Source organism: Panthera uncia, chromosome X (assembly GCF_023721935.1).
Source record: "Panthera uncia isolate 11264 chromosome X, Puncia_PCG_1.0, whole genome shotgun sequence".
Lineage (NCBI taxonomy): Eukaryota > Metazoa > Chordata > Mammalia > Carnivora > Felidae > Panthera > Panthera uncia.
The window spans coordinates 107,286,037-107,296,717 of record NC_064817.1 but is presented as its reverse complement, the minus strand read 5'-3'; the positions used below and the strand labels follow the sequence as shown (position 1 = coordinate 107,296,717).

Here is a 10,681-nt window from a genome sequence, read left to right as displayed (position 1 = left end):
GGCACGATGTGGGTGCTCTGCAAATGTGCTGCTCGGGGTTGGTGCTGCCTATGGGAGACAGTCGTGGCCCAGAACCCAGGAGAGGCTACCAGCTCTGGGGCAGAGAGCAGTGCACGGTGGGTCATTCACTGATGGGCAGGGATCTCCTTTGGGGCACACACAGAGAGCAGACTCCCCTACGGGCCTGGCACTGGCTGAGGGACACAAGCTTAGGCCTGTGTGACAGGACAGGTGTCCCTGGGAGTCCTCAGTGCTGAAGGGCTGAGGCCGAGGGTGAGGCAGGTGAGAGCTAGGCCCTCCCTCCCCTGGGAGCTCCCATCAGGGAGGGAGAGTGAGCAGAGAATGTTCCAGATCCAGGGTCAGGTGACAAATAGGGACCAGTGGGAGACTGTGGGCCAGGGGCAGCCAGAGGCTGTGGAGTCCAGGGGCAGCATCGGAGGCGTGGAAAGAACTTGGCTTCAAGGGAGACCCGGCTCCCAGCGGTTCCTCCAGGGACCTCCTCGTTTGCTCCTGAACGGGGGCTCCGTACCCAGAGTCTTTGATTCTGCATCCCCTTTGGTGAACTGAGGCTCCTGCCACCATCCACCTCCCATACTTGTTGTGATGATTAAAAATAACTCATTCAATGTTTGTCAGAAACCATTTTAGCACCATCCGCTTCACTAGGTGTGAAAGAACCGTGAACTAGACCCTCTTCTCACGGGTCATCCGTTCCAGGTGGGAGATAAAGACACTAGATAAGCAGAAGAACTGTCAGATAATATTAGTGCAGTGTGAAAAAAAAGGTGAAATCATAGATGTGAAATGAGTATTGTGGAGCGTGTCCGATTGTGAACAACAGTCTGTGACAACTATCCTTTCCTACCATTATAAGGGACACAAAAGAGCAATGGGACTTGGTGGCTCCGGTGGTACCCTATTCCTCATCGTTGTGCTATTTTGAGCCATTTAGCAAGTAACCTGAAAACCTGCTAGTTTGAGTGGGGCCTGGTTCATGAGAAAGCCCTCTGCCCCTGCACCTATGGCCGCCAGGGGAGTTTCTTATGAACAGGTGGCTGGAGAACAGAAGCAAACCCCCTCAGGGGCGCCTGGGTGGCTCAGTTGGTTAAGTGTCTGACTCCGGCTCAGGTCATGGGATCGTAGTTCTTGAGTTCGAGCCCCACGTCGGGCTCCGTGCTGACGGCTCAGAGCCTGGAGACTGCTTTGGATTCTGTGTCTCCCTCTCTTTGCTTCTCTCTCTCTCTCTCTCTCAAAAATAAACATTAAAAAAAATTTAAAAAGCAACACACCTCAGCCCTGGCTTACTGTCATTCCCTCACAGCAGGCATGCAACACAGTATTGATTTTATTTTGGCACATGACAAATCATCACAAGTGGGGCAGCTGAAAACACCATGCATTGATCGCCTCACTATTCACATCAAAAAAACCCAGAAGGCTCATCTAGTATCTGCTGAATGACTCATAAGGCCAAGTGAAAGCGTCAGCTAGGCTGGTGCTTACCTAGAAGCTCTGGGATCCTCCTCTTTGAATCATTCAGACCTAACCCTTGAAGGGTGGAGAACGAGGTCCCCATTTCCTTGCAGCTGCCAACGAGGGGCTGCCTTCCCAGCCACCCCCATGCCTTCTCAGGGGCACCGCTTTCTCCTCATAGTGGTCACTGCGTGTTGTGTGCTTCTTGTGCTCTGAGGCTCTCTGACTTCCTCTTCCCTTCCTCGGTAGGGAAAAGCTTTGAAAGGACTCCCTGAGTGGGTCAGGCCCGCCCACATTCTTTCTGTATCTCGGGATCAACTGACTTGGGATCTTAATTACATCGGCAAAATCCCACCAGAACGGCACTCGTGCATTGTACTCGTACGTTCGATACGGGAAACGGGAATACGGGAGGCCATGATGAGAATCTTGCTGTCTTTGTCTGCTCGGGCGACTATAATAAAGTACCATAGCCTAGCCTGGGTGGCTTCAGCCACAGAAATCTATTTTTCACTGTCTGGGAGGCTGGGAAGTCCAAGATTAAGGTGCTGGCACATTCAGTGTCAGGTGAGGGCTCTCTTTCTAGCTTGCAGGTTGCTGCTGCCATTGTCTGAATGTGTGTCCGCGCCCCCAATGCATACATTGAAATCCTGATTCTCAGTGTGATGGTACTTTGAGGTGTGGGCCTTTGGCAGATCTTCATGAATAGGCTGTGTGCCCTTGTAAAAGGGGCCCCGGAGAGTTCCCCCATCCCCTCAGCCACGCGAGAACATGACAAGAAGACAGCTGTCTGTGAACCAGGAAGCAGGTTCTCCCCATACACTGAATCTGCCAGTGCCTTGATGAGGGCCTTCCCAGCCTCCAGAACTCCAAGAAATTCATTTCTGTTATTTTCAAGTCACCCAGTCTATGATGTTTTGGTAGAGCTGCCCTAATAGACTAAGACAGCTGCCTTCTCGCTGTGTCCTCACAGGGTGGAGGGCGAGAGCAAGCTTTCTATTTTCTTCTTATAAGGGCACCAATCCCATCGTGGCTGTTCCACCTTCATGACCTCTCCCAAACCTTATTACCTCCCAAGGGGCCCACGTCCAAACACCATCACACTGGGGGTTAAGGCTTCAACACATGAATGTGGAGGGGGAGACACAGACATTTAGTGCATAGCACTTGCCTACCACACAAGCCAAAAGTGGACAGCTGCCGTACTACGGTCCCACCTGGGACAGCCCTGAAGGACATGAAGGGTAAGCCTCCCAAAGGGAAGATTTTGAGCAGAGGTACAAGCGTATGGCCATGCACAGGCTGTGTTCGAGTCATTGGCCGAATGGTCGGGGACTTTGAGGATACGTGGTTGAAAATGTGGGACAAGGAGGTCTGGAGAGGATGTATGTGGATATACACCCACCCAGACAGACATCTGATGTGAAGATACGTGTGTCTCATGAGGGTAATCAGCGAAGAATAACCTTACCGGTGCAGAAGTTTAGTGATCTAATGAATAAAGTATCCATTGTGTAGATCGCAATCAGCCTCTTCTACCACACTTGCATCCTCCCCAGTGGGCTCAAAAGTAAAGTCGCCAATGTGGCAGGGGTGGAGATTATGCTAGAAGTAATAACTTCTTTTTTTTAATTTTTAAAAATGTTAATTTCTTTAAATGTTTGTTTATTTTTGAGAGAGAGAGAGAGAGAGCATGAGCAGGGGAGGGGCAGAGAGAGAGGGAGACACAGAATCCAAACCAGGCTCCAGGCTCTGAGCCATCAGCACAGAGCCTGATGTGGGGCTTGAACTCACGAGTGGTGAGATCATGACCTGAGCCACAGTGGGATGCTTAACTGACTAAGCCACCCAGGCGCCCCTAGAAGTAATAACTTCCAAGGAGCAGTATTTGCTGTATATCAGCATCTGACATCATTTGTTTTTCCCTCCTGTAGTCAGGATTCACAGGCATTGAAATCCAAGGGTGGAATGGAAGTACCCTCCTGTCACTTTATCCCTAAAACCTTCCCATGCCTCTTGCTTTAGGCTTTTCTGAACCAGAGGTCTTCATCCCAAAGGGAGAAAAGCTTTCACTGAGGAACACAGTCGTGATTCCATGGAGAGGGACTTGAGACTGCTAGCTGGCCATTTTGGTTCCCTCAGCCCTCTCCATCAAAAGCCAAAGAAGGGGGTCCCATACTGGCTGGGGTGATGAAAGCAGACAATCAAAGGGAATGGGCTCCTGCTACCCAAGGAGCTAAGAAAGAGTATGTCCAGTACGTCCAAAGAGCTTACTACTCTCACATCGTGTGATTCGATTGTGGAAAATTGCAACAACCCATTTAAGGCAGGACATCTTAGTGGCCCAGATGCTTCAGCAATTAAGTTTTGAGTCATGCTACGAAGCAAAGAACCCTGACCATGACCTGAGATGCTACGTCAGGGGGAAGGGAATGAGAAATGGGTAGTGAAAGAAAGCAGGTTTAAATACCAGCTACAACCGTGGGACCTGCCACAGAAACCGGCACTGTAATAATATTCAGCTTGATGAGTTAATACATCCCTCTCCTCAAGTAAGAAAACAAAGAAACAAACAACAAACTATGCTTTCATAAGAAATTCTTAGGGCCATAGCCCAGCTTTTATTGATGGAGAACCATAAAATTAAAAGACTCCACTCCTTTTTATCTTAGCCTCTAGAAGGGAATTTTCTTGACTACAACATTTTGGGGAGCTTCAACACTACCCTATTCCATCTTACAACATAGGAAATTCGCCTTTGCTTCTCACTGGTCTTTGCAAGAACACAATTCTCTGCTTTTCTTGTGATTAACGTTCTTGAGATGGCAGCAGGATTCCAGGTTTTCTAGTACCTTCTCAAGCTGCTGAATCAAGACTGCTCTTTTAAACCTGAAAATTAAGACAAATTTAAGGAACCAGAAGATACCTAGCATCTATAATGTGCTAGCATCTATAATGTGCTAGTCATAGTAGTGGATACAAAATAGAGCCTACAATCTCCATGGGAATAGAAAATGCATCCTCTTGGGAAGATGTAGTCTAGCAAAATACCAAGAGTGTCATCAATTGAGGGCCCATGCCCTCCCCTGCCCAGACTATGATGGCCAGGGCTTGGTTTTGCCCCTGTTCAGCATTGGGCACAACTGCTTTAAAAAAATTGAGGAGTTCTTAAAAAAAAAATGAAGAGTTCTTTTTTCCACCTACCTTGCAGCTTCCTTGATGGTAAATTCAACAAATTGTTTCTTGACTACAAGAGGCCCTTGAACTTCTTCAAACAAGGTGAAAATCCTTTCATACCCTGAAAATAGTTTTTAAAATTCAGTATTTTTAAAAACACAAAGATGGCTTAGAACTCATTCTTAGTGCATCCACTGCCTCAGCAATCATCTCTCACGGGCTAGAGGGTTGCATAGTGTTTGTGTTTTGAATGCTTACTAAGGAAACTATTGTAAACACCAAGCAAGCCAAACAGACAATTTTAAGAGGTGTATCGTGAATTTCGAGACCAGTTAAAGAGAAACCATCCTAAATTCTGTAAAAACCCAATTCAGCCAAAGGATGAGTCCAAGAGGTGGGTTGGATCTATTCTAAATCATAGAATGAGACTTCCCATGGTTTTATTAAGAGCCATCTTGTCACTACTTACTTCGTCCAAACTTCCAAACTTCCTTCATTAATTGATGTTTTATATCATTATTAATTTTCTGTGCCAGAGCAGCACTCATTGGCACTTCCTTTGGCACAACTCCTGTCGAAGGCACCACTGGGACTTTTGGGTCACCTACGGAGACACTGCTGTTCTTGGCTCCTCCTCCAGGTGAATTACTACCAGGTTTGCGAGACAGGCCATCTTTAGCAAAGTCATCAGAGAGCGAATCCTGTTGGTTGAGTGGAATACCATTTCCTGCTACATTCGTAACTGCTGGCGCAGCAGCATTTGGCAAGAAGCCATCAGGTGGGGTTGGATTATTTTTCATCTTCTTGTCACGGACTTTGTGAGTGACAGTGGCTCCTGAAAACCAAATTAAGAGATTGAGCTGTGAGGCAGGTGCATTTCATCACCCCCCGGGGGACATCCCCGGGCTCTGCACTTTTGAGAAAATTGTTTGTTTCTTAAAGCGGAAGTAGATACCAAGTGGAAATATCAGATCCCACAAGTAGGTCTCCATAAAGATCATACCATAAGTCACTTTTTCTCTCTTGGCACTAGGAATACATACAGAAATGCAGTTTGACAGTACCACTAACAAACACTCACAGATTCTGACACTCGTGATTTAATGCCTCCTCGATGCCCTTTACAAGGTGGAAAGCAGAATATCTATCTTACTTGATGCCAAGATATCTGATATTGGCACTCCATCACCAAGAATCCCAGTCCGTATATGATCCTCCCCATTTGTCTTTTCTGTCTCAGAAAGGTGAATTTCCTTTTGTTCCAAGTCTGACACCCCTGCTTCATATTCTCAGCCCCCTCTGTGCCAGACACTGCCGAGTGCTGGGCGATCGGCATCGAGACAATCCCTGCTCTTATGGAACTTAGATCCTCGTGGGGAGGTCAGGTGGTACAAGTAAAATGGGCAAAGGAAATAATAAAGTGTGAATTCGCGTTGGGAAGGAAGACATTGGGGATGTGACAGAGAGTAGGAGAGGGAGCCTCCAGGACCCTGTGGTCAGGCAGGGCCCTCTGAGGAGGTGACCCCTGGGCAGAGTCTGGAACAGGAGACAGGGCAGCCTGTGCATGTGAGGAGGACTTCTCGCTGCCATGAGGGCCAGTGCAGGGCCCTAGGAGGGGACGAGCCGGGGCCGTGGAGCAAAGAACTGAGGCAGAGAGAACAAGGAGGACACCCAGAGGACGCGTGCAGGAGAGGAGGGCAGGCCCGGGTCCTGCAGAGCATGTAGACCAGCGTCGGGAGCTCCGATTCCGTTCTGAGTGCTCGGGGGAGTTGATGGCGGGTTTCACGATGGACGTGGCAGGATCGGATTTCCGTGCGCACGGGGTCAGTCGGGCTGCAGGGCAGTGATGGGTCAGGAGGGTCAAGTGGGAGAGCAGGGAAATCAGATGAGAAGCTGTTGTAGCAGCTTGGGGACAGACGGTGGCAGCACAGACTAGAGGGATAGAGACCAAGGGTGATCCAGGCAAGGGTGATACAAAGGGTGATACTGGGAGTTAAGCTGCCTGTACTTGCTAAGGGGTGGAGGTGAGAGATGAAGAACAGAATAACAAGAGGAGTCATGAGTGAATCTAAGCGTTTTGTCCTGAACCCCTGGAGAAATAATAGTGCCAGGTGTGTGCAGGCTGTTAGGCAATTGCTCACAAGTGTCACAGATGTGGTCAATCTGTCCTGATTCTGGTTCAGTGACCTCAGGTTGGTAGCTTGAACTAGTCCATGGTGGGGCTATTTACACTATGGATATCTGCAAATCTAAGTATTGGAGCTTCTAGGCCTTCCATGGCTCCCATACGCTGGACAGCAGGTTGTTACACCTTTATAAATATTACACGAATGGGGTGCCTGGGTGGCTCAGTCGGTTTACCTTCTGACTTTGGCTCAGGTCATGATCTCATGGTTTGTGAGTTCAAGCCCCGCGTCTTGGTCAGAGCCTGGGTTCTGCTTCAGATTCTGTGTTTCCCTCCCCTTCTCTCTCTCTCTGCCCCTCCCCCCACTTACGCTCTGTGTGCCTGTGTCTCTCTCTCAAACATAAATAAACATTAAAACTTTTTTTTAAATTATTAAATAAATAAATAAATAAATAAATACATGTTACACCAATGGATGGTATTATTTGCTGAGATCGAGTAGGCTGAAAGTAGAGCATTTTTGGAGAGGAGGAAGGTCAGAAGTTCAGGCAGAACCAATTGTATTTTAGGTATGTAGTAGACGCTGATTGGAGGGGTCACGTAAGCTGTTGTATTTGAGTCTGAAGTCCAGGAGCAAGCTGTAGTCTAGAGGTATAAAGGTGAGAGTTCTTGCAGTACAAATAATATTTAAAGTTCTAAGACTGTGTGGAATCGCCTAAGGGGAGAGCGGGTTGAAGAGACAAGGGCCCAAGATCCAGCTTTGGGCCCCTGCAGAATTACAGGTGGGAAAGAAGAGGAAAAAGTCAGAAAAGGGAGAAGGAAAAGGGGTCACTAGCCAGGGGATAAGGAATCCAGGAGAACGCAGTGTCTGGGAACCAAGTAGGTTTCCATGGAGCCCAGAGTGAACAAATACATCACATGCTTCTGAGAAATGAATGCCAAAGTGTAGCAGCCACTGGTGAAATTGACGCTAACAGCTTCACTGGACTATGGTAAGAAGCAGCCAGACTGTACTGGGTTAGAGCAGGAACACAACGTGAAGACAAGGAGAATATGAGCAGATCCGTCCTGGTGGTGAGCCCATCATCTTTTTGTGTGTCCGGAACCTGCTTATTCTACAGCTTTTTAAAAAACCTTTATTTATTTGAGAGAGAGAAAGAGAGAGAGGGAGAGGATCCAAAGTGGGCCCTGCTTTCAGTTGACAGCTGAAAGCCCGGTGTGGGGCTCAAACTCGCAAACCGTGAGATCGTGACCCAAGCCAAAGTCAGACGCTTAACCAAATGAGCCACCCAGGCGCCCTGGGAACCTGCTTGTTCTAACTCTTACACTGCCCAAATGGTTGGACCCAACGTACAGACCTGCCCCTCCGCTTGCAAACATGTTTGTACCTGTCCATCCCTCAAGGACATAACTATATATTTCCTTTGACCTGGCTGAACCCTAGAGATGGGGTTCCCCTCTCTTTCCTGTTTGCTTAACCTTGGTGACGTACTTGGCCTTCTCTTAGATGATGGGCAGCTGCTGGGCTTCCTAGGACTTTTCATTTGTTTTTGTTGCCCTGCTTCAACCTGATATCCTTTGTCATTCTTTATTTGCTGAAAAACATCAGTGAACACATTCCATTAAAGACAAAATCCAATCATTGCAAAATTGCACTCTTCATATGCACAGACAGCCATGCGTTTATATTATTAATATAAGTTTTAATCATGGTCCAAAGATTTATATTCACTTAGCCCACACTATGTTTTCAGAAAATGCGATCCAATTTTAGTATAACCTAAGTGAAATAAGGAGAAGGTAAAATACAAGGTTTTTGTACAAAACCAAACATGGGACAACCACGTTTGCTAAGATTGCTGGAGAATGAGTGGCTTTCATCAATCAAGCTTATAAACCCACGGTTATCTCTTTGGAGAAGTACACACCATTTTGCTTCAGCTTTTGTTGGAGAAAAAAGAAAATACCTTTTTTGTCCCTTTGTGCTTTAACTCTATTAACAAATACTGATTAACACTTTATTAAATGATACATGGAGACTGTAAAAGGTAGAATAGACTGAACGTGTAAATCTCCCCACCTCTAACCTTATCGAGATTTAAATATGTCATCCTTGGAGCTGGGTGGGTATAGGGAGTTCTTTTCAGTGTTGGTGGATAAAACAGGAAGTCAAGGGTGTAATACGTTAGCTAAAAGCTGTTTTCATCAAAGGATAACTGCCTTATCTGAATACAGTTGTGATAAAAAAATATTTTCCCGGCACGTTTGCGCTTCCCATAAAAGAGGAATCCAGAATGGTGAAAACATTTTCATTGAGCATTTAGTCTCCAATAGGTACTGTTCTAAATGCTCTACACTAACTCAATCCTCCACCAAGCCCTCTGACTTAGGTGTGATTCTCTCTCTTGTGAAAAATGAGGAAACCAAGGCACAGGAAATTAAGAAAAACTCCAGTTAACTGAGGAGTTTGGGGTGAGGTGGCTAACTTCAAGTCTTGTGTTGTTACCGAAGAATTTGTTGCATGTTCTGTGACTTTATGTCAATGATCTCTCCAATGAGAGCAGCTATGATCCTCTTTGCCTGCGTGCTTCAATAGTCAAGTCAGTATGTCTCTGTCATGCACACTATACACATCTCCCATTAAGATGTCCATAGGACAATCCAACTATGGCAACATCAGCTAGTACTTCAATTTCAAGAGGAACACTTATTTTCTAGATAGAGCACTAATGACTTGAAAAATGGAAACAGAGAAAGTAAACTGTGATCTCAATACGAAGGGAGTTACTGGGGGGGTGGGGTGGGAACAAATATAGACTCTGGAGCCAGAAAGATGTGGATTCAAATCCTGGCTCTATCTTTTGTCAACTGTGTCATTCAGAGCAACACGTTTGACCACCGTCAGCCTTGATTTCTTCTTATGAAAGGGGGGATAGTAATACTCATCTACAAAACGGTGGTAAGTATTAAATGGGATCATTTAAAACACCAGCTTCTACTCCAATAAATGGCAACCACTCTTTCTGTTCAACTAACACACTCTTGGATCAGGAGGCTCCTACTTTCTGTTCACATGAGATTCCTTGCATCATACTTTGTCCCTTAAATAAATAGAAGTAGAGCACATGACTTACACTCATCGTTTGAAGAAGAAAATAATTATACAAAGAATACCACAATTTAGGCAGAAATAGTCATAGTTATCTTACCTTATTATCATCTTGAAGCAGATAGCTGAGAGTATAAAGTCTTTTAGGTTGTTCTGGATTAGTCTTTTGAGATGGAGAAGCTGTTGTCTTCAGATTCTTCTCATAGTTAGCTATTTGTTTGAGTAGAGCACTCCAATGGGAAAGTGGATAATCAGTGGAAAAGACTTTGATGCTACACAGCTTAAATGTACTATCCATTAGGGAGGACATGGCCACTGTTGGCGATGTGCACCATGGCACCAAACAGAGTTTAGAATCTCATATCTACGATCTCTATTATATTTTAGAATCTAGAATCATCACCCCTCAGCTAAGTCATTATTCAGTCCACCATCACTACTGCCTATAGGCTCACCACTAGGTCCAGAACAATTCCCTTTTGCTACAAGCTAGGTTTAAGAGTGGGCTGACCTCCCTTATACCATCATCCCAACTAAAGGACCATACTTGTTCTCCTTTTGGAAGAACCTAAGCTCCATGGAATTCTTTTACACTTAGTCCGTAGAACCTTGAGTACTGGGCCTTAACCTCTTTGGATGATTTGATTAAACCTATATTCTTCTCAGAAAGACCCCTTACAAACAAAACTCGATGTATAATTTCAAGGGTGTGCCCAGCCTAAGATCTGTTAAACTTAATGGACGGATGATCCCACTGAAAATCAACAAATGGGGCAAAGAAGCTTTATAGTCTGACA

General features: G+C 46.0%; 1 protein-coding gene across 1 annotated transcript; it reads right to left on the bottom strand.

The window, feature by feature from the left end:
* Positions 1-4,059: 4,059 nt before the first annotated feature.
* On the bottom strand, positions 4,060-10,238 carry LOC125932390 (integrator complex subunit 6-like). Its single transcript, XM_049644910.1, has 5 exons — positions 9,985-10,238; positions 8,268-8,370; positions 5,120-5,485; positions 4,678-4,771; positions 4,060-4,362 (listed from the first exon to the last, which is right to left on the bottom strand). The coding sequence occupies exons 1-5, from the start codon at positions 10,192-10,194 to the stop codon at positions 4,239-4,241; spliced, it is 897 nt and encodes a 298-aa protein (XP_049500867.1). The 5' UTR covers positions 10,195-10,238; the 3' UTR covers positions 4,060-4,238.
* Between the last annotated feature and the right edge of the window lie 443 nt (positions 10,239-10,681).

Bases quoted from the DNA above. Each gene is read 5' to 3' on its own strand.
- LOC125932390 (XM_049644910.1), bottom strand. From the start codon at position 10,194: ATGTCCTCCCTAATGGATAGTACATTTAAGCTGTGTAGCATCAAAGTC. The intron at 8,371-9,984 runs GTAAGATAACTA...GATGTTTTTCAG, and splicing joins TGCTTCAAGATGATAATAAG to CAAATAAAGAATGACAAAGG. The intron at 5,486-8,267 runs GTACGTCACCAA...TTTGGTTTTCAG, and splicing joins ATCATCTAAGAGAAGGCCAA to GAGCCACTGTCACTCACAAA.